We start from the raw sequence: 24,876 nt of genomic DNA on the forward strand, positions 1-24,876 counted from the left end.
CCGATCACAATTACTGCCTCCCCGTCACATCCTTCGACTCTTAGAAGTGCAGTCTCGTTTCTAAAAAGTTGTACATGCCCTATCGCTCCCTGCTTCCTTCAGAATTTCAGAGAGCGTATTCCAGTCAACATTGTCAAAAGCTGTTTCTAAAATTTACAAAATTTTGCAGATGTAGTCTTGTCTTTCTACAACTTATCGTCTACTAGCGATCTGACTTGGTTTCGCACGGGTAGCACGAAGTGTCTATGTCGGACGACTTCTCTGGCCTAGTGGTAATAAACTATGCACTCAAACGTTCCTCGTGATTCAGTCTGTCTATTAGTGCAAACTGTATCAAAAGCCTTACAACAGTTTCTGCAATTAGCCTTCACACACAAATAGAAAACGTGGCAGGGGACTTACATTTAAAATACATGTATATAAAAGTAAAGTCGCTGTGTTGCTACATTTCTTTGAAACCCAAACTGATGTTCTCCTGGTTCGATTTCTACAAGTCACTACATCGTTCTGTAGATAAATACAGTGTATATCCACGTCTTGTCCTTTGTTGTTCTTTGAATGCCTCGCCCTTCAAGAACAGTGGCGACCTCTATCATAATCTGTTGTCTGTCCACGGCTCTTCTGAAGAGCGGCTATGTGCTCAATTCACTGGCTTAAGTTCTTGAGCGAGGATAATCTTCTACATCCTGGACCCATCATTCTTTCCTTGAAGTATATGATGTTGTTGTGAATTATATGCCCAAAGTATTCCAGTTATCTTACTACTACATTTGTGAATTTATCTGGCAGTGTTACAGTTAATGTACTTCAATACGCCCACACTTCAGATTCCTCTAAGACGTTACTTAATACTGCAGAAAGTGTCCATGACTCAGGTCTATAAAGTAGGATACTCAATACGTAGCATCGAAGTAATGGACGGCGAAATATAATAATTATTTCACCGCTAGTCAGAACTTTCTACACTCTCTGGTAAGAACTTCTGGCCTGTTCAATTCAGCAGAGAATTTCTTGAGAAAAGTCTGAGGCATCGCTGATTTGACACCACAAATATTTATATGACGAAATTTTTACTCATAACTCCATCAACCACCACTCCTTTATACAATCCATCGAGAGCATCTTGGAAGATTTTTGCAGAGCAGATGTTGAAAATTAATCACCGACTGCGAGTGTGCCCTAGATTTCATCTCGGTTCTCGGTTTCTACTGACGACCATTCATTTTCTCTACTTGACATTTAAGCATAACGCCATGTAGTTGCTCTCTTCCAGCCTCTAGTAGTTCTTGAAGATCTTCCAGCCTGATTGCAAGTAAGACAATGTCATCAGCGTATCTGATGTTATTGATAACCCGATGAACCACGGCTGCTTGATACATTCCACCAAGAGCGTCTTGGATGATGTTCGCAGAATAGATGTTGAAAATTAATTGGGAGAGAATGCAGCCCTGGCCAACTTCATTCATAATCGATACCTTTTCTGACAGCTGACCGTCGACATGCACACCAATACTTTGTTTCCTGTACAGATTTTCAATCCGTTGGATCTCACAACCATACAGCACCAGTACATGTAAGATACCCACTAGTGAGGCAAAACATTACGACCACTTGCTTCATAACGTATTTGGTCGTCTTTGGAACGAAGTACATCATTGATTCCGCGTATGGCGCCCGATAGCGACCCAGATGAGTTCCAAAGGATTTACATCAGGCGAATTTAGTCACCGAGTCATCAAAGTGAGTTCACTATAACGCTCCTGAAACAACTGTAGCACAGTTCTGGCTCCGAAACACTGCCGAAAGATGACATGGTCGTCCGGGAAGGCATCAAGAATGAAGATATGTAGGTAGTTGGCAGCTATCAGTGTGTCTTCGATTACTACCACAGGTCCGATGTAAGCGCAGGAGAATATCTTGCATGGCATAACACTGCTCCCTCCAGCCTGCGGCCGTGAAACACTGCTTCTTTCGAGCGGCCGTTCACCTCCATGACGCCGTTTGTGGAGACGGCCTTAGACGTAGCGTAACAAATATTTGATTCACCCGAAGAGCTGACACATTTCCATTGATCGGCGTTCGAATCCCGATGGTGCCCGCTGCTATCGTAATTGAGGTTGTTGTTAGGTTAACATGTGAACACTTTGGGGTGGTCTGCTATGGAGCTCCATGTTCAACGATGTACGATGTGCTCTGAAACACTTGTGCGTGCACCAGTATTGTGTTCTTTCAGTAGAGATGCCACAGAGCACCATGTATCCTGCTTTACAGAGCAGACAAGCCTCCGAACTCCACGTTCTGTGAAGAGTAGCGGAGGACCAACCATTTGGCACCAACGGTGGTTGACTGTCCCTCCACCTCTTTCCGTAGATGGTCACGACAGTAGCACGTGAACATTCGACCACCTTCGCCGTTTCCGAGATACTCGTTCACAGGCTCTGCGTAATAATAATATGGCCTTTGTCAAAGTCGCTTATCTCAATGGATTTCCCCATTTGCAGCCGGTATCTTTGCTAGGATGATGCCCCATCCCTGTGTACTCCGCTTATATACTTTTGTTACCGCTTCACGTGCCCACAATGTCACCAGGCGGCGTTCAACGTCGCTATGGGAAGTGGTCGGTTCTTGCAGCCACTACCTTCTATGAGTAGACTTTGAACTAGCTGTTTTCGGCATGGCGTAGTATTCTCACACAGAAACTAGAATTTATTTTGCACTTAGAACGTCAGTAAGACTTAACGCGTCGGTCGCTACACAATGTACTGATTTGTTTTCGCTGGGAAAAAGTGAACGATGACCTGTTTTTTTCTTCCTTTTACTGCGGTGCATCGGAGAGGTAGGGGAAGTACCGTACTCGTTGCTGACAGATGGCCGCCCCTTCTGAACAAGCTAATGGAATCTACCGGTGCTTTAGATGAAAACATCTCACTGCTGACAAATTATTTTTCGAACCGGAAAAGTCACGTATAATACCTTTCACGAAACGGAGTAGTTTGATAGGACTGCCTGTAGACAGAGCGAGAAAAGGCGCGAAGGGCAGTAATTTAGCTATAGAGGGCGTCTACGATTAACATTGTGATTTTTTAATCCGTGCTCAACTTAAGGCCTATGAAAGCGTTTCTTTGCGAAAATACACAGCTGGCCAGAATCCTACGAACGAAATATTTTCAAATATAACATTTAGTACTCTTACGTTCGATTCTAATGTGTAACTCAAATCTTTGACCGCTTCCCATTCGCTCACCGAAGTCAAGTACTGTCGCGCTCGGCGCGTACTTGGATGGGTGACCATTCAACCGTGCCGAGTGCTGTTGGTAGTAAGGCAAGCAAAGGAATTGTAAACAGTCTCTAACGACCTTCGCCTTCGACGAGACGTAAAGCCCTAAGTTTACTTCCTTTTCCTAATCTTTGAAAACACAAGAACTTTATGTCAGATTAATGAAATAGGTACTTCTTAGAATTATGATGCCGAAATAGGCAAAATTAGGCGTCAACGTCGAAAAACGCAATTTTAGGTCCTATAGAATTAACGCTATTAAGTGTAAATAGTCATGAAAAGCATAAGTACAAATTTTTATGCAAATAGGAACTCAGGAACAAAATAGGTTTTTACCTAATATCCGCGGTCTTCTCATCAGTATACGTCAGTTTGTTATGATGAGTGGTGTGAAAAGCTTTCTCGTAACCGACGAAGCGAGCATAATCATCGGCATAAGCGTGACATCGTAGAATCAGTACCGGAAGAGTGAGTAACGCCTTTCGAGTCTTCCACAAGCTTGCCGCTTTGCCTGATGACAGTCTGAAGTTTTTTTTTTCCACGCATCAGATTCTGTTGCACGCCTGTGGTGCGCAGGTGTGGTCGGTGGACCCGCTGACGCTGTACCGGCCGACGGTGGAGTCGAGCGGCGACCCCGAGGAGCGCTTCCTGGCCGCCGCGCCGCTGGCCATCCTGCAGGCGGCTCTGAGCGCCGGCCCCGCCAGCGGCCGCTCCTCCGCCGCCTTCACGTCCGTGCCCTGGCTCACCGGCGTCGTCGCTCAGGAGGGCATCATCAGGGCCGTCCGTGAGTACCCCGCATACCTCACCCAGCGGCTCTCGACGCCCGAGGCGTAGCGAGTAACCGAGCGCTGCACGACCCAGCACGTGACATCTGACTCGCGCGGCACGAATGCGTGCGATACGCGAGAAATTACCAAGAACAAACTATATCTTTGGTTGAAATATGAGAATCTCATGAATCGCAGAACACGCAAAATGACATTAACCCACAAACTCCTGTAGTATTTCAAGAAATTTACAGTAATACGTAGGAACTTCAGAGAGCAAGTTACACTTCTCGTCTCACAGTAAGACTAGGTCACAACTGTTGTGTTGGCAGAAGAGCCAACACCGTGTTACTAGAGGAGGCCGAAATGCACGCGTTTTAGCTCACGCAGGCTGGCATGAGGAGGGAAGGACTATACTGACGTGAGGTCTGGAACATGAGAAGGAATTAGAATTCAGAAAGCGGACGTAATTAGTTTCATACTTAACTTCAATCCATTAATGATGAACGTCGCTCTTGACGGTGCATGATTCACAATATCAATATCAATAGTAACTGCATATGGCGCCTTGCTAGGTCGTAGCAAATGACGTCGTTGAAGGCTATGCTAAACTGTCGTCTCCGCAATTGAGAGCGTCTGTAGACAGTGAACCATCGCTAGCAAAGTCGGCTGTACAACTGAAGCGAGTGCTAGGGAGTCTCTCTAGACCAGGCCTGCCGGGTGGCGGCGCTCGGTCTGCTATTACTGACAGTGGCGACACGCGGGTCCGACGTATACTAACCGACCGCGGCCGATTTAAAGGCTAGCAAGTGTGGTGTCTGGCGGTGACAACATAACAACAACTGCCAGAATAGTGTACATGTTCCTGGCGTCCAGATAACACGTGCATCACACTGTGCAAACGAAATGACGCACCAACTGGAAACGTACTGCGAAGTTGAAATGCGCGGGACAGTGAGATTCTCGTATTCCAACGTCTAAATTTCACACAGTTTAACCTTGAAATTGTGGCGGTGTGTGGATCAAATGCAATGCCGTGTCCAGCAGTAGTCAAATAGTACCAATAAATTTGTCCAAGGCCGCGAAGACGTGGCTGACGCTGATCGGGAAGTCCAGATGTTGCCCCGTGCGATTTTCATCTTTCTGGCAAGCTGAAAGAACATCCGTGGAGACAGATTTTCCATCGATGACGACATTCGCTCAGCGGTTCTCGAAAGGCTCCGCGACCGAGGAGCGGATTTCTATTGCCGAGGAACTGAAGGATTGGTAGAAAGTTACGACCGTTGTTTACAGAGACTCGTGACTGTAGAAAAATAATGTCAAGCATCTCTGTGAATTTAAAGTGCGGTGCAACATTCAAAAACAATTACTTGACATGTTATGACAACGCGTAGCTTGCTTTTTGAAGTCCCCTCGTAGTTCTCATACACTATGTGCGGTTGCTTAAGGATTTATTGGGGATTATTTAAAGAAAACTAACAGTTAAGGCAAAAATGTTGTATTTAAAAAGTATCACTTGACTCTGGACCCAACGCAGTATTTTATTTGATGATTAGAGGCTACAATCGATCAGTAAGTGATTTGCAAATGAGCATTTTGATCCCTATTTCAATATTAGAATAACGTTTACAAAAGTTATCAGCTTTCAATCAGCTCGAAAACACGATGGTAACATACGGATGAAGCCAAGAGGTAAATTAATTAGAAATTAAATGCCTAATAAACCAAATAGATCCTATTAACCGAGCGAGGTGGCGCAGTGGTTGCACACTGGACTCGCATTCGGGAGGACGACGGTTCAATCCCGCGTCCGGCTATCCTGATTAAGGTTTTCCGTGATTTCCCTAAATCGCTCCAGGCAAATGTCGGGATGGTTCCTTTGAAAGGGCAAGGCCGACTTCCTTCCCCACCCTTCCCTAATCCGATGAGACCGATGACCTCGCTGTTTGGTCTCTTCCCCTCAAACAATCCAATCCAATCCTACTAAACGGGCTGTAAATACAGATTTTATGTGGTAGCTGTAAGACCAGTCGCGGAGAAGGTACCAACAGGCATCAGTTGATTGCGGGACGAGTGAACGCACGAGAATTAAGACTGAATCGTAATTGTGGTTTTTTATTTATTGATTAGTTGCTGTTTTTACAAATGACTTGTACCATAAGAAATATCGCATTCGGTGTTTCAAAGAGATTTTTAGTATTAAAATCTATGGTATGTCAGTAACACTGAGAAACGTCGCGAAAATATCACCGAGAAAAGTAAAGACATCGCGCAGCGATAGAAAGCTCTAGCGAAGCCTGGGATTTCTCGAGCTGTGACGTAAACTGCTCGAGCTTCCGGGTAGTGCAGAAGCACGGAGTTACCAAAAGCAAGCGTTGCTACTAGCTGGAGGAACTCGTTTCGATCTGTGGCACCACCGACCAAACTTCCTTGGTGTGTGGACCGGAACGGGCTTCGCTCAACCTTTCATATGGTTCAAATGGCTCTGAGCACTATGGGACTCAACTGCTGTGGTCATAAGTCCCCTAGAACTTAGAACTACTTAAACCTAACTAACCTAAGGACATCACACACATCCATGCCCGAGGCAGGATTCGAACCTGCGACCGTAGTGGTCGTGCGGTTCCAGACTGTAGCGCCTTTAACCGCTCGGCCACTCCGGCCAGCCGCTCAACCTTTAGGGCAGCGGTTCAAATTCCCCTCAGATCATCCTGATTTTAAGTTTACCATGTTTTCTCTAAATCGCTAAAGGTAAATAGTGAAAATGTTCATTTGAAAAAGACACCGCTGACTTGCTTCTCTATATTTCTCCCAGTCTGACGTTTGTGTTCCGTCTCCGAGAGCCTCGTCGTCGGTCGGGCGTTAAACGGAGATCTTCCTTCCTTTACCCAGCCCTGAAAGGACAACACAACGAGTACTTAAAGGAGAAGCAGCAGTTCCGACGTCGGAAGTCACCATTTCTAGTAGGGGGCGTTGGGTGTGGGTCAAAGTACCACAGCGCCGTATGGCCAATGTACTGCAGAACGAGAGCACCACCGTGCCAAGCTTGTAATTGTGCAGATGCCTTGGGGTGTATCAAGAATTACATGACACTAAGCAAACTTTACCTTCTCTCACGGATAATGTTGTCTTGAGCAAACGCAAATTTCCATAGAGGTGGATCGAGTCTGTTCTAGTCCAGTAACTATGAACAACTACTGAAAGGTCTCTACCTAAGCTCTTTAATTATATTTTAACCTAAGAAACTTCCTCGCAGATTAAAACTGTGTACTGGACTGAGACTCGAACTCGGCACCTTTATCTTTCGCGGGCAAATGCTCTACCAACTGAGCTACCCAAACAGGACTCACGAACCGTCCCAACAGCTTCAATCTCATTCCGTGGCTAAGCCATGTCTCCAGGTTTGGTGCGCACTAACATGCTGCGTGTGTTGTGACGTGGTATGCTCGAAAGGGCGTCGTCGCGTCGATGCTTGCCTAGGAGATTGTTCGTGATTGGTAGCAGAGCACAGTGGTCTGACGCGTTTACTGTCTAGTATGATTTGTATTACGTGAAGCTCTGTCTGTATGATAGTGGCTCGTGATACTTACAAAAAAATGGTTCAAATGGCTCTGAGCACTATGGCACTCAACTTCTGAGGTCATTAGTCCCCTAGAACTTAGAACTAGTTAAACCTAACTGACCTAAGGACATCACACACATCCATGCCCGAGGCAGGATTCGAACCTGCGACCGTAGCGGTCTCGCGGTTCGAGACTGCAGCGCCTAGAACCGCACGGCCACTTCGGCCGGCTGATATTTACAGAAATTACTGAGTACCGCGACGTATATTTTGAGGAATTGAGACATACGGTAATTGTTAAAATAAACATAATCCTTGAACCATATTTGACAACTTCTTTGTTAACCAGAGACCATCAAAGCCTTTCCTGGAATTGTCACAACAGAGTTGTACTATCAATTAAAGTTGTGAGCAAGCTCTCTATGCAGCCCGCGCGGTAAGAAGAGGATCGGCAATATATTCAGCGAGAGGGTAATGGGGGAGGCCCTCTCCACGTGCTGTGATACATGTACACGTACTGCAAAGCTACAGATGAAGCGGTTAACCTTATAGAGAATCGTACGAGCTAGTTGTGGGTGTTAAAAAAAATGCTACGAAGGAGTTATTCGAATGGGGCAGAAATCGGTAGACGTAACGTTTATGTATAGACAAACAATTCTCGAATCTCACTGACTGGAGCTGAACTGTCAGTGATGAGGCCCGTTTCTAAGTGAGTCCTGATGACCAGCGAAGTCGTATCTGAAGGCGCTGCAGGCAGCGTTGGGACACCAAGCTGTCTGTAGCCCGCCGTACGGCCCGACAACCAGGCAAGATAGCTGGTCTGGGGTGCCGTTCCATTTCATAGCAGGACCCATTTGGTTGTCACCCGCGGCACAGCGGTAAGTCGACGACAATCTACTCGATTTGTTGCCCTTTATTACAACCCGTCCAGGGCTTACATTTCAGCAAGGTAATCCCGCTCACAAACGGCGAGGGTTTCTGCTGCTTGTCTTCACGCTTCCCAAAGACTACCTTGACCAGCAATGTCACCATATCTGACCACAACTACGAATATTTGGAGCATTATGGGCAGAGGCCTCGAACCAGCTCGGGATTTTGACGAACTAAAGCGGTAGTTGGAAATGTGGCACGGCATCCAAAAACTCTGTGCATCAGCGCGTTACTGGCTTTCTCAATTTATGAAACTCTTTCTCTAGGATAAATTACCCAATGTGTCTGTAACTACACACATCAAAAAAAGTTTTGCTTCACCTCTGTTCCGAGAGTTCCGGAACATGTACAGAAAATTGGAATAGAGATCAACATAAACATCATTTCCGCCCTTTTTATTGCTCATGAAAACCACACATTGCATGTGGTCTAGCGGTTCTAGGCGCTCAGTCCGGAGCCGCGCGACTGCTACGGTCGCAGGTTCGAATCCTGCCCCGGGCATGGATGTGTGTGATGTCCTTAGGTTAGTTAGGTTTAAGTTGTTCTAAGTTCTAAGGGACTGATGACCATAGATGTTAAGTCCCATAGTGCTCAGAGCCATTTGAACCACACATTGCATGTTGTACCACCATACAGCGAGACATTCAGAGGTGGTCGTCCAGATTGCTGTACTCACCGGTGCCTCTAATACCCAGTAGCACGTCCTCTTGCATTGATGCATGCATGTATTCGTCGTGGCATTCTATCCACAAGTTCGTCAAGGCACTATTGCTTCAGATTGTCCCACTCCTCAACGGCGATTCGGCGTAGATCCCTTAGAGTGGTTGATGGGTCACGTCGTCCATAAACATCCCTTTTCAGTCTATCCCAGGCATGTTCGATAGGGTTCATGTCTGGAGAACATGCATGCCGCTCTAGTCGAGCGATGTACTTATCCTGAAGGAAGTCATTCACAAGTTGTGCACAATGGGGGTGCGAATTGTCGTCCATGTAGACAATGCCTCGCCAATATGCTGCCGATATGGTTGCACTATCGGTCGGAGGATGGCATTCACGTACCGCCGTTACGGAGCCTTCCCTGACCACCAGCGGCGGAAAGACCACATAGATAATATTGTCGGGAAGGCGAAACAAAGGCTGCGCTTTATTGGCAGAACACTTAGAAGACGTGACAAACCCACTAAAGAGACAGCCTACATTACACTTGTCCGTCCTGTGCTGGAATATTAGCCGGCCGATGAGACCGAGCGGTTCTAGGCACTTCAGTCTGGAACCGCGCGACTGCTACGGTCGCAGGTTCGAATCCTGCCTCGGGCAGGGATGTGTTTGATGTTCTAAGTGTTAAGTCCGATAGTGCTCAAAGCCATTTGAACATTTTATTGCTGGAATATTGCTGCGCGGTGTGGGATCCTTACCAGGTAGGATTGACGGAGAACATCGAAAAAGTGAAAAGAAGGGCAGCTCGTTTCGTGTTACGCGCAATAGAGGTGAGAGTGGCACTGATATGATACGCGAGTTGGGGTGGCAGTCACTGAAACAAAGGCGGTTTTCTTTGCGGCGAGATTTATTTACGAAATTTCAATCACCAACTTCCTCTTCCGAATGCGAAAATATTTTGTTGACACCCACCTACGTAGGGAGAAATGATCACCATAAAGAGAATAATAAGAGCTCGAACGGAAAAATTTGGGTGTTTCTTTTCCGCACTCGCCATTCGAGAGTGGAATGGTAGAGTAGTAGTATGAAAGTAGTTCGATGAACCCTCTGCCAGGCACTTAAGTGTGAATTGCAGAGTAACCATGTAGATGTAGGTGTACATCGGCCTCACATAATGCCATCCCAAAACATCAGGGAATCTCCACGTTGCTGCACTCGCTGGACAGTGTCTCTAAGGCATTCATCCTGACGGGGTTGCCTTCAAACCCTGTCACAAAGTAACAATGCGGACGCGATCGAACCGCGGTATTGAGCGACTAGGCAGGGCTGAACTACAGAAAATACGAGCCGTGTACCTCCTTCCTGGTGGAATGAATGGAACTGATCGGCTGTCGGACCCCCTCCCTCTAATAGGCGCTGCTCATGCATGGTTGTTTACATCTTTGGGCGGGTTTAGTGACGTCTCTGAGCAGTGAAAGGGACTGTGTCTATGATACAATGTCCACAGTCAACGTTTATCTTCAGAAGTTCTGGAAACCGGGGTGATGCAAAACTTCTTTTGATGTGTGTATAAGCATTTGTTTGTCTGCATATGTGCATCGTGTCTGCTGATTTCCGTCCCGCTCGGATAATTCCATCATGATGAGAGTTTTTTTTTGTCTGAGAGTGTATACAAGCGGTGCATTCTTGTTTTTGACGCCTTAAAATACACTAGTTGTTGAATACTATTCCCTAACAAATTAGAATTCAAAACCATCGTACAATATGCGTTAGATGAGTATGTGCCAAGCAAGATCGTAAGAGATGGAAAAGAGCCATCGTGGTACAACAACCGAGTTAGAAAACTGCTGCAGAAGCAAAGTGAACTTCACAGCAAACAAACATAGCCAAAGCCTTGCAGACAGACAAAAATTATGCGAAGCGAAATGTAGTGTGAGGAGCGCTATGCGAGAGGCGTTTAATGAATTCGAAAATAAAGTTCTATGTACTGACTTGTTAGAAAATTCTAAGAAATTTTGGTCTTATGTCAAAGCGGTAGGTGGATCACAACAAAATGTTCAGACACTCTGTGACCAAAATGGTACTGAAACAGAGGATGACAGACTAAAGGCCGAAATACTAAATGTCTTTTTCCAAAGCTGTTTCACAGAGGAAGACTGCACTGTAGTTCCTTCTCTAGATTGTCGCACAGATGACAAAATGGTAGACATCGAAACAGACGACAGAGGGATAGAGAAACAATTAAAATCGCTCAAAAGAGGAAAGGTCACTGGACCTGATGGGATACCAGTTCGATTTTACACAGAGTACGAGATGGAACTTGCCCCCCTTCTTGCAGCGGTGTACCGTAGGTCTCTAGAAGAGCGTAGCGTTCCAAAGGATTGGAAAAGGGCACATATCATCCCCGTTTTCAAGAAGGGACGTCGAACAGATGTTCAAAACTATAGACCTATATCTCTAGACCTATATCTCTAACGTCGATCAGTTGTAGAATTTTGGAACACGTTTTATGTTCGAGAATAATGACTTTTCTGGAGACTAGAAATCTACTCTGTGGGAATCAGCATGGGTTTCGAAAAAGACGGTCGTGTGAAACCTAGCTCGCGCTATTCGTCCACGAGACTCGGAGGCCCAAAGACACGGGTTCCCGTGTTTCTTGACTCCCGCAAGGCGTTCTATACAGTTCCCCACAGTCGTTTAATGAAGAAAGTAAGAGCATATGGACTATCAGACCAATTGTGTGATTGGATTGAAGAGTTCCTAGATAACAGAACGCAGCATGTCATTTTCAATGGGAGAAGTCTTCCGAAGTAAGAATGATTCCAGGTGTGCCGCAGGGGACTAGTAGTAGTAGTAGTAGTAGAAGGGTTTTGTGGGTGCACGACAGCAAGGTCTTCACCGCCCGTTCAGTATCATAGTGAGACGGGTGTCAAGAAAAAAACTCAGAACATTTACATAAAACGGTACATAATACACGGGGAACAATCATTGAAAAGTATGTGCTCACCCACACCGAAGCGTGGGATGAAGCAGGGCGTCAGCAGTAAAACATGGACAACACAGGAAGAAAATGGAAGAGGGAGCTAAAACAATGTAGCAGATGGAAGTGGCTGGCTGACCGCAAGGAAAAAAGGGAGGAGTCAGCCACTCTGCAATACACTAAGACCTCCAGCCTAAAAGTTTAGGTCAGAGTCCAGACACATCACAAAACTTAAAAACGCTAGACACACACGTCTCATCGTTAGCTAAAACACAGGGCAGATCCCCATCAACTTGTGTTTCTGCCCTTGCATCACGGTATAAAATGCAGTCTGTTAAAATGTGCCGGACACAGATGTGCACACCACAAGCATCACAAAACGGAGGATCCTCCCACCGTAATAAATAGCTATGCGTCAGAGGACAGTGCCCGATCCGAAGACGTTTGAGGGCCACCTCTTCCCGCCTGAGCAGCCGGCAAGAGGAAGACAAGTGTAATGTGCTGCAAATACATAGAAAGATATATCCCTTATTATTTAGCTACAATATAGCAGGTCAGCAACTGGAAGCAGTTAATTCCATAAATTATCTGGGAGTACGCATTAGGAGTGATTTAAAATGAAATGATCATATAAAGTTGATCGTCGGTAAAGCAGATGCCAGACTGAGATTCATTGGAAGAATCCTAAGGAAATGGAATCCGAAAACAAAGGAAGTAGGTTACAGTACGCTTGTTCGCCCACTGCTTGAATACTGCTCAGCAGTGTGGGATCCGTACCAGATAGGGTTGATAGAAGATCCAACGGACAGCAGCGCACTTCGTTACAGGATCATTTAGTAATCGCGAAAGCGTTACGGAGATGATAGATAAACTCCAGTGGAAGACTCTGCAGGAGAGACGCTCAGTAGCTCGGTACTGGCTTTTGTTGAAGTGTCGAGAACATGCCTTCACCGAGGAGTCAAGCTGTATATTGCTCCCTCCTACGTATATCTCGCGAAGATACCATGAGGATAAAATCAGAGAGACTAGAGCCCGCACAGAGGCATACCGACAATCCTTTCCACGAACAATACGAGACAGTAATAGAAGGGAGAACCGATAGAGGTACTCAAGGTACCCTCCGCCACACACCGTCAGGTGGCTTGCGGAGTATGGATGTAGATGTAGATGTAGAATATTAAGGTACTGTTTGAAAAAGTCGAGGTAGTACGTAAAGAAAGAAATGCAGGACAAATGGAGGGTGTGGTCTGCGCAGCCATCCTGAGCAACGCGACGCAGCTGTCGGAGGTGAACGCGCGCCTCGACGAGCTGATGCCGGTGCTGATGGAGCTGCCGGCCAACCAGTCGCAGCAGCTGTGGCAGCAGATCAAGCGCTTCTTCTTCCCCGGCGGCGGGGACGTCGTCCTCGGCGACAGCAACGCCGAGGCCTTCATAGACGTGAGTACGCGTGTGCAACTGCTAGATGCCTGTCATCGTCTCCCTTTTGTCCTTATGATGGTGTATGGACTTCCCAACTCATCGAAACCGTTGTAGAGTAACCTAATCGACTGTCGCTCAGCCTGTAGCCACTGTTCTGTTGGAACTCGATCCAAATCACGCACATCTCTTTCGATTCTGTCTTCCTAGATTTCCGTAGCCGTTCGAAACACCGCCGCGCGGGATTAGCCGAGCGGTCTTAAGGGCTGCAGTCATGGACTGTGCGGCTGGTCCCAGCGGAGGTTCAAGTCCTCCCTCGGGCATGGGTGTGTGTGTTTGTCCTCAGGATAATTTAGGTTAAGTAGTGTGTAAGCTTAGGGACTGATGACCTTGGCAGTTAAGTCCCATAAGATTTCACACACATTTGAACATTCCTCCGAAACTCCACCACTTCACCGTCTGCTAACCGAGAAGTTCCTCGTCGGTCGTTATATTGTGAATTAATGCCAACCGAGGAGCAATTTAGACTTGTAGGAGAAGTGAACTCAGCTCTCCTTAGTTAATAAAGCTAAATCGTAGGAATACCTGATGAGCGAGTACAAGGCACGATGGTTTCACAAAATAATTACTAAAATATCCTCGCACTTGGCCGCTTAGCACAAGGACAACACTGACACAACGGTGTCAACCATTTCGCTACACAACAAGTTAGACTTATTGTTGTGTACATAGCTCCGCGTAGTCAGCGAGCCCCGCTAACCACAACAGCGCAGGCGCGGCGCTCGTCCGTCTAAGCGCTACGAGATGGCGCTGCCATAAAGACCGACCAAATTCTGCTTCCGCCGATCCGCGTATTAATATGTCACGCAGCCAATGAGATTGCTGCTAACGTAGAACCTTTTCTCCTCGCGGACCACACTCGCGCAGTGATACCTGAACGCGCGAGGTATTATAACGACTGTACAGACCTCCGATGAGTCAGTCTCCATTTATCTGCACCAGTCTGCATTAGTCTGCATTTGTCTGTACCAGTCTATGGTCAAGTTTAAGTCTGCGCCTTAGAAGATTATCATATTTCTGTACATAGCCATGAAGATACATGTGATATCCTTAGGTTAGTTACGTTTAAGTAGTTCTAAGTTCTAGACGACTGATCACCATAGATGTTAAGTCTCATAGTGCTCAGAGTCATTTGAACCATTTGAAGATAAATGAATAGACACTTTGTCATGTATGAGAGATATGTGAGAATAAGAGTAACGTACCAGACCAAAGGAACTTCAGAGTGTCAATTGTAAACAGCATCCAGAATCAAGTTACGTAATAGCTATGATTTTTATTATTTTAATAAATGTGTGTGATAATTAATCAAGTTCTGTTTAAAGTTGGTCACCGTCAATCCGCTACTCTAAGTGTGCAAGTGGCATTTCTATCGTCTGACCTAACGGCAGAAGATAAACACGCCACGATAAGACCACGAGACATATTGCTGACACTCGCCTACTTCGCTAGAGCGACAAGTCAAATAATCTGATGGTGTGTGTACCGAAGGTCTTACAGTACGCACACCACATTTATTATTAACGTTTGCCTAACCAGGACAAGCTTAAAGATCTTGAAATTTAAGTCAAATCCACGTACAACAGTTTATTTGCTGTGTATGTTTAATGCAATTAACAACAGATTCAGAGAAAGGGTAAATTTATTCGAATATTCAACTAAATTAGCTAAGAACGACGCTAACACTGCGGCAAGTATAAAAATCTACCTGAAAGACTGCATGGAGAAGCTCAGAGACACTGACCTGTACAGCTCCTGAATTCAAAAGTAAACAACCTAAAATTACAGTTCACAATAAATCAAATTGTCGACACAAGTTCCGTATTTGAAGCACAAAAGTAAGCGAGCTGCTCTGAATACGGATCACGCTACGCTGTTTGTGTACTTACATTCCCTCAACAACAGCGAAATGTGCCGATGCCGAACAACAGCAGACAGCCGCTTAGAACACAATCCATCAAAAATGACCTCTCCAGATGGCAGCAGGCCGCCAATAGAATCTAACTGCTTTGCTTCTTGCTCACTTCCCTTTTTTTTTTTAAAAAAAAAATTATAGACAACGACTCGATGCTGTTACCAATGAAACGGAGAGGATTGTTGCTAAGTTCATGAAAAAGTTGGGTAAAGCACATGTAGCTTCCCACTTTTTGGTTACAAGACCTACATTTTTAAACAAAAAGTTGGTGCTGGACAGAAGCAGTGTCTATACGATTCGTCAGCCTTATGCAGCAAGAACACGATGCACAGTCATGCAATTCCATTGCCTGAAGCAGATTTTTAGAACGAAAGCAACAGACTCTCGCATGCTGGTCTGATGTTTTTGCAGCATCCCGCTCTTCGATGTATCCACCGAAAAGCGAAAACGTCGCGCTCAGTTATCCTGTGAGAACTGCCGGGCGGCCGTGATGTTCACTGACCTCGGGCTGTGCTTCAGAGCAAGTCGCCTCCCGACTTCCGCAAAAACTGCCCGCATCCCGGAAAGAGGCGCTCTTCATCTAATGAGATCCACAGACTGCCTTCCGCCGACAAAGGTCACAGAGACATTTCTGGTGACTGACCACTCCAGCATTACTCTTTAATGAGGCAATGTAGATCATTGTGCGAATTAACCAGACTAAATTTATCCAGTATTTCAGAAAGACAGAACTTGGTGACTTCCAAGAAACTTTATGCATTATTTCGAACCTTTACGAAACGTTTTCTCCCTGGCACCCCACTAAAAGGATGGAAATAAAGAAATTTATTGCTTACTACATTTTCGCTGTTCGTGTAGTAAAACTGCCACGCCGGCCGCGGTGGTCTAGCGGTTCTAGGCGCTCAGTCCGGCACCGCGGGACTGCTACGGTCGCAGGTTCGAATCCTGCCTCGGGTATGGATGTGTGTGATGTCCTTAGGTTAGTTAGGTTTAAGTAGTTCTAAGTTCTAGGGGACTGATGACCTCAGATGTTAAGTCCCATAGTGCTCAGAGCCATTTGAACCATTTTGAAAACTGCCACATGAAGCATGACGTTTTAGTTTATTATAGTTTATTACTCCTTTCCTGCTGACTGTATTCGTGACACATTTTACAGACAGTACTCACATATATCGCTGAATGTATCCGAAAAGTTACATCATTGTACGACTCTTAGTTCAGGAGATAATCATTGACACAAAGTTTTGGTTTTGACATTCATTAGTATATGAATGAATGATACGTAACTGTCAAAACCGACATAATTAGGGTTCTGCGTCTTCAACATTAACCGTTTACGTACTTAATGTGAAATATTTAACACATTAATCCATTATTAAAATAATCAGACATTTGAATCTGTTTCGTACAAGAGATTCTGATAATTTAACGAATCAGGCGGGGTATGATGTTACCAGTATTTGACTAACAGAACCCAGTACCTTATATTGGATGACAAATGTTACAGTGGGTGTGCCCTGATGATGGATATTAGGATCTCTAACGTTTTCAGTGTGCATAAACGACTTAGCAGTTAGGCTTAGTAGCAATGCAACATTTTTTTGCTAACGACGCACTTACATACAGGAAACTACCGTCGTTGAACGATCTACGGAGTTACAGGAAGGCTACGACGAAACGTGAGCCTCCGCAGCTGACTCGTCAGTGCAACAGACCCTCATGCGGGGGACCCTGGTTACATTCCTTGCATTGCCGGGGGTCTTTCCTCGGTAGGAGGACTGGACCGTGATGCACTCAGCCTCGTGATACCGACTGCGTAGCTATAACACTGAGAGGTCGAAACGTCGACAACGGCAGAGAGTGTGCTGTGCTGACCCCATGCCCCTCCGTACCGTATCCAGTGATAAATGGCAGAGGATGTCATGGCGGTCAGTCGACTATTGCTTGGTCTTGAGAGCCTGATTATGGGGTTTCTCTCTTTCCTAGGACAAAATTTGCGTTTGATGTCATGAATGATAACTTTTTTAAAATACGGATTTACGTAAGATAATGCCTATTACAAAGAGAAATAACCACGTATTATTTGATAAGCAGATTAGTGGTGGATACGTTGACCTTGTCGTATCGTATGCGTATTGAGGGGTAATACTAAGAAACAGTATGAAGTGGGACAGTATTAGGGAAAGCGAATGGAAGAATTACTTCTGTTGGAACGTTTGTGGGAAAACATGGTAGATACGCCAAAGGAAATCGCACGCAAAACTCTTGTGCGGCCACTTCTACAGTAGAGTTCCTGTGTTTGGGATCTTCATCAATCAGCCGTAAACGGCTTGTAGGATCGTAGCAGATATGTAACACAAATGAAAAGGGAAACTTCAGTGGCAATCCTTAGAAGAAAGTCGACATAGCTATCATGAAACTCTACTGGGTAAATTTAATATTGGAGGGAACTGTTGAGGGTAAAAGTTGTAGAGGGAGACACAAGATATAATTACAGTAAGAAAACTGAAAAGGCTGTGTGTCGCAGTAGTTATTCGGAGGCGAAGAGGCTTTCACAGGATAGAGTAGCATGGAGAGCAGAATCAAACCGGTCTTCGGACTGAAGACAAGAACAACAACAAAAACAACGCATTCATATCTCCTTTTGACTTACGGCTAGTTTTTGCTGTTTTCAGTGTCGAGTTTCAGAGCTTGTGTGGTTTCTGCTCAAGCAAGACAAATAAGTAACACGTTTGAGACCTGAGTTACACGTGGTTCATTCGCAATCGGCTTCTGTCATCCGAGTCGAAACTAAGCAAGTGTTTCGCCTCTAGTTAGCTTGGTCTCGGTTAAGATATCATAAATAAACAGAAACTATTCATACAACACATGTAACAAACCTACACTATTCGCAGGACTTAAACGTACTGTGATTAGTTCTGCATTTAGTTGTAGGAGCTCCGTGCTTTAAACAAGATATGCAGCGGCTAATATACCTGTAGTTACAATTACGAAAATGAAGTTTAACAAATAATAACGGCTACTGACAATCCTTAGCCTGGCAACGGAGAATCTCGAAAGATGTAAGAAACGAACTATAAAATCGTGATTTGTTTCCATTCGCGCGAGTAACTGAAATTGTAAAAGTCCAAGCATATAATTCTGATTTTACAGCTATTTCCACAGCAAACAGCTCGTAACTGAGCGATTACTTTGAAAAACTAAAGTGAAACGAATACTAATTTCTAAATTTGTTTGCAGCTTTACAGTGACCGGTCATTCAACCATCCCCTTCACAACGCGGTGCTGTACCATAGAATGGCAGGCCACAAGAACATCTTCGTGTACAGCTTCGAGTACAGAGGCATGTACAGCTACTCTAGCCTCTTCGCAAACACCACAAAGGACTACGGTAAGCAATGTAGCCGGCTTCTTAATTATCTTTTAAGTGAAAATCTGTGTTGCCTCATTTCCTTGTGCTCTTGGAAATAACCGGTTTAGCGTTCTTACGATTATATCGAGTGCAAAATTACACTCTACTGCCGAATGCCGTGCTAAAGGTGCGTTGTCCAAGGTGCGACGCACCAGCGACGAAACGGGCTGCCTACTTGCGAATGCGCAGTTTGAGTTTGGGCTGCGACGCGCGGCTGCTGCGGACGTCCGCAACACTGCGCCATTGACCTGTGCTGCAACGGAAGCTGTGGAGACAGGTGTTCCACCTAGTATTGTCGCGTGACGTGTACCCAAAGAAAACTCCAATGAGACACCCACAGAAAGTAGTATTCTGTGAGTTAGTCTGTCAGCGTCGTTGTCTTTAGGTTTAAAGCATCATAAATACAAGGACGCTTTGTTCCAGCGATGTCACAGTTTGAAAACTGTCATTTGGTCAAAAATTCCTTAGCTTGTTCCAAACGTTTCTGTTCAAGAACATGGGATACACGTAGGGGACAGTTTCTAGACAATTGCAGACAGTATTTCTTCCACACTTCTGCTGACGTGTTCTGTCGAGATTCAGAAGGAAAACACTAGAGATAGGTACGATCCTTCGGTTGCAAAAGCCTAAAAAAATAGGCTATTACGCTTTTATTTTTAGTAAGTCTATATTTCACGGCATTTTGGGCAATATTTTTAGAACATATGGAGAAATACAAGAGGAAGAATACTTGGAACAGGATCAAATGTCTTAGCAAAACCAAGGAAATGGGTTGTGTATGATCATTAGGTTTTCCGGGTATAGTTCAAATTTATTGATTTTAAGCAAACTACTTTCAACTGTCAGTAGTTCCTGCTTCTTTGCCTTTGGAAAAATAAATTTGGACTGTTAAAGCACTTGCAGGAAATTTATGGACAGGCCTAAATGTCGATGAACCCTCGTGTGTCCATAAAGTAACAGTATTTCAGTCAGCGTTATTAAAAGTCTTAATCACGCGTTTTCAGTTAAATTCCTCTGCTGTAGTTCTAGTACTTTGGGAGATGGAAGGTTTTCAGTTTTGTAAACAGAGCTATAAAATCCCGTTTTTCTGACTAAAATGTTCCCTTTCTCGAAAGCTACTGCTTCTACAGCAATGAAATTTTTACTGTTGTTTCTTTGGAGCATAGGAATAGTACAATTAACACCTCATTTCGTCGTCTCTGAAATAAACATGTTCCACAATAAATTCTGTGGCAGAATTAGTCAGTTTCATTCTGTGATAATTCCTGTTTGGCAACAGTCATACTCATTTTGACTGCGGATCCATTACAAAGACACGAAGAAATCAAACGCGTGGTCAGTATTCGTCTAAGTGTTGTTAATCGTAGTTATCGCGGAACAAAACTGACCACTTTTATCAGTGAATTTACCAGAGAAAAACAATCTTGTCGGAGAGGTAAACAAACCATTTTAGTCGTAAAAACGGGATTCTCTTAGTTGTGTTTACAAAACGGAGAAACGTTAAACCTCGAAAAGTATTAGAGCCAGAGCAGTGAAATTTTAACTACACATTCGTAATTCAGATCTCTAATAACGTCATGTAAAACATTGACTGAAATGTGTTAGTTATGGGACACACGTGAATTCAATGAAATTTAAATGAGTCCCTAAAGTTTCTGCAAGCACTGTATTGATACATTTGACGAATTGAAACAGAAAATATTTTGTTGCAGATCGGTCTTCAACATTTGACTCTTTCAGTCGGAAGAGAAGACCGACAGTATTTTTTCAAACATTATGATTTATTCCAGTTCCAGAAGTTGTATCCATATAACTTAACCTGGGAGAGCCTGAGACGAGACAGAGGTACAAGCTCCACTAAATGTTTCAGATGGTCGTACTACTTACGTGCAGATAAACGAAGGTCCTTATCCATGTGGCACAAATTTACATAGGAGGAAGAAGATGAGCGTTGAGGGCAAGATGCACATCTCCTTCTCGAAAATAAAAAAGACGGACTGAAAGGGGGAAAGCAATTCAAAATAAAACACCTAGAGGCGCCAACGAAGGCATATATGCTCTTTAAGGCTTTTCGCAAATGATAGCAGATGATAGCAATGATGCAGTTGTCTATACCAAATTAGCAACGCCAAAAGATAGTAAGAATTTGCAGAACGACCTGCAGAGAATTGATGAATGGTGCAGGCTCTGACTGCTGACGCTGAACGTAAATAAATGTAACACATTGCGCATACATAGGAAAAGAAATCCACTGCTGTACAGCTACCTTATAGGTGACAAACAGCTGGAGATAGCGTCTGCCGTAAAATATCCAGGTGTAACTATCCAGAGCGACCTTAAGTGGAATGACCATATAAAAGAGATAGTGGGGAAAGCAGACACCAGACTCAGATTTATTGAAAGAATCTTAAGGAAATGTAACTCATATACGAAAGAAGTGGCTTATCAGCCTCTTGTTCGCCCGATTCATGAGTATTTTTCATCTATCTGGGATCCCTATCACGTAGGACTGATATAGTAGATAGAGAAGATCCAACGAAGAGCGGCGCGTTTTGTCACGGGATCGTTTAGCTGGCGAGAGAGCGTTACGGAGATGCTAAACAAACTGCACTGGCAGACGTTACAAGAGAGGCGTTGTGCATCACGGAGAGATTTACTATTGAAATTTCGGGACAGAACTTTTCAGGAGGAGTCGGATGACATATTATTTCCCCTCACATATATCTCCCGTATTGACCACGAGGAGAAAATTCGTGTAATTAGAGCTAATCCAGAGGCTTACCGACAGTCATTCTTCCCACGCAATATTCGCGAGTGGAACAGGGTTGGACGGATCAGATAGTGGTACCGAGAGTACCCTTCGCCATACACCATTAGGTGGCTTGCGGAGTACGATGTAGATGCAGATATAAATTTGTTTCTATTGGACATTGGTATGGCTATGAGGAGACCCCACGCCACTATTTCAGTTGAGTCAAAAAACCATATGGAATCTAGGAATTAAATGATGGATAAAAATGACAGGATTAAGATTGTGTCAGAACAGACTGAAATTATTTGAAACTGGCGATCTTAGGGCAGGACGTACTTCATTTTAACATAAAAGTCTTGTTTAACCTTTTTATTTCATTTTGTATATTTCTTAAATGCATCTTGTTATTGTAATGAATACGAGTTCTCTCTCTCTCTCCGTTATTGTAAACCTGTCGATGGTGGGAGGGTAAATAACGACTTTTATCACTGTGATACAGTACTCTGAAGAAGTTACTACCTACATAATATGCAGGAGTGTTAGTGACAGAAGTAGGACAAAATGCGTTCTTGTACTTAAATATATATACCGCCAAAAATATTACAGCTAAAATAGTGAAACATGAGATTATTATGTACAACATAATGCTTTATTTTCTGTGCAATATGTGTTTGAAAATGCCCCTCGACATACATTTTATAAGGATTTGAATTTTTGACATTGTTTCTATAAAGCACCTTTTCTCGTAAACTAATCAAGCAATAAAACTAGAATTTCACAGTTCACATCTGCGTAAGAGGCTAATAGAACGTGTGGAACAGATTTGTGTTTAAGGTCATAGTTGCTTTGAAATAAATTTTTCAGTTCTGTATTACCCAGGACTGCTCTATTTTACTCAAATTTTAAAAGAGAACTTTTCTCGAAGAAAAGATGACGGATTATTCAGTAAGTAATTCTGAACACCTATGCCAGATTTCAGGATGTTAGATTCTATAATTCCTTAGGAAAGTTACATTGTAACTAAAAAAAGTCAGTTTATGGCAATTAGCATTTAAAGTTTTTATTTCAGTTTTTGACAATATTGCTATACCTCTAGTGACAATGCTGTTCGTATCCAAAATCTTTATTCTCTTCCTCGTCTTTCTGGAGTAATCTCTTCCTCTGCTTCCTTTGCCTAGCCAACATTTGCATTTTTTCTTCTGCTGCCTGAGCTGTTATTTAAATTTCCTGTACCTTCTACATGTGAAATTCGACATTTCCTTACATTTTTGAATATAAGTCCTCTGTTACGTCACATTTCGAGCAAAACAGATTGATATACGCAAAACTAAAAACTGAAACAAGTTTGTAGTATGTACTAGTCGCAAAACCACATTGTAAACAAAGGAAAAAGCAACGATAATCTTTCTCACAGCCTTCTAGACTCATCTGCAGTTCGATTCGATTGTGTGAACAAAAATTAGCGCACAAAAAATTTCTAGCGTAGAGAACGTGTGTATCACAGCATAGAAAGAGGGGGACGTAGCAGGCGCAGATGCCCAAGCAAACTTTTTAAAAATACCTCTCTATCCAGAGTTCGATTATGAAAGTTCGTGATATTATCCTTAAAGAATCAATTTAATAAGTTATGCAATAAAAAATCTAATTTTTTCGCAATTTTTCCCTACATGTGCTCTTAATAAGTAGCTACATTCCAAACGTTTCACTGTCCTCACCTTATGGGGGAAATGTGGCAGCATGTAGCTGGAAGGGATTCAGTTACCATCTGCAAACATTCGCTCTTGATAGTAAACGACGAATTACTTAACATTCCATGGGCCATTAAAACGTTAGAAGTTGTTACACTAATACAGCTGTGACAAAGAGAAAAATTATTTTAATAATTGTAGACAAAAATTTGTGCATTAGAGAAGAAAATTAGCGTCACTGCAAATTTTTCGATAAAGCCTGGATTTGGTGTCGACATTTAAAAATGCCTGTTAATCAAAATGATATAACAACTTTCATTATCATGTGCCCCAAAAATACTATCAATCTTCTTCTTAGACCGAGCGAGGTGGCGCAGTGGTTAGACACTGGACTCGCATTCGGGAGGACGACGGTTCAATCCCGCGTCCGGCCATCCTGATTTAGGTTTTCCGTGATTTCCCTAAATCGCTCCAGGCAAATGCCGGGATGGTTCCTTTCAAAGGGCACGGCCGACTTCCTTCCCCGTCCTTCCCTAATCCGATGAGACCGATGACCTCGCTGTCTGGTCTCCTTCCCCAAACAAAGCAACGAACCATTTTTTGAATCTTCTTCTTTATCCTCCTGCTGAGGAGCCACAGTCAACATTAGGGTGTCATCCACTTCTTCTTGCAGTAACATATCTAAGGAGTTCGGAGCGAGATCCAATTCGGCTAGGCCTCACTCCATCCCGTCGCCTCAGGATGCTCCTGGGCCGCCTCTTGGCGAAACAGCGGCTGCTGCGGACGAAATCCGGTGGTGTCGCCACACAGCAGGCAGCCCATTCCGCCGCGAAGGGTCTGTCGCGGCCGCAGACCGCTGCCGCGCCTCGGACAACGCACATTAAGCCACTTGATTATGAACTGCCGTAGTTCTATATTCGTTATTGTTGTTTAACTAGAGGCGCTACGTTTCATATCAACTCAGCGATGTGCATCCCCCATATACTGCGCGAACCACTATAACGTGCATGGCAAGAGCATTTCGCTCATTTTCTTCTTCATTCTGCGTATTGTCCGCCCCTGGTAGCTGAGTGGTCAGCGCGACAGAATGTCTATCCTAAGGGCCGGGTTTGATTCCCGGCTGGGTCGGAGATTTTCACCGCCCTGGGACTGGGTGTTGTGTTGTCCTGCTCATCATCATTTCATCCCCATCGACGCGCAAGTCGCCGAAGTGGCGTCAAATCGAAATACTTGCACCCGGCGAACGGTCTACCCGACGGGAGGCCATAGTCACACGACATTTATTTTATTTTTATCCTGCGTATTCAGCAAAGGAGAAGTACAACCACTATTCCCTCTTAATTTATTCTTATGACGCGTTAGATATAAAGTGGAGGCAGTGGAATCGTTTTACAGTCTCCCTGAGTACTGGCGTTCTAAAGTTATAAAAACAATTTCAGCAAAATACAGAGATGAAGGTT

The 24,876-nt window shown here is 44.2% G+C and overlaps 1 protein-coding gene across 2 annotated transcripts in view; it reads left to right on the top strand.

Moving 5' to 3' along the window:
• LOC126412432 (juvenile hormone esterase-like) overlaps nt 1–24,876 on the top strand; it is a 160,899-nt gene that overhangs the window by 109,573 nt on the left and 26,450 nt on the right. For both annotated transcript variants that reach the window (XM_050082027.1, XM_050082026.1), the window contains exons 7-9: nt 3,854–4,061; nt 13,429–13,610; nt 18,805–18,955. In XM_050082027.1, coding sequence (XP_049937984.1) covers nt 3,854–4,061; nt 13,429–13,610; nt 18,805–18,955 — 541 coding nt within the window. The remainder of the gene's footprint in view (nt 1–3,853; nt 4,062–13,428; nt 13,611–18,804; nt 18,956–24,876) is intronic.

The sequence above is a fragment of the Schistocerca serialis genome, chromosome 7, assembly GCF_023864345.2.
Source record: "Schistocerca serialis cubense isolate TAMUIC-IGC-003099 chromosome 7, iqSchSeri2.2, whole genome shotgun sequence".
Classification (NCBI taxonomy): Eukaryota; Metazoa; Arthropoda; class Insecta; order Orthoptera; family Acrididae; genus Schistocerca; species Schistocerca serialis.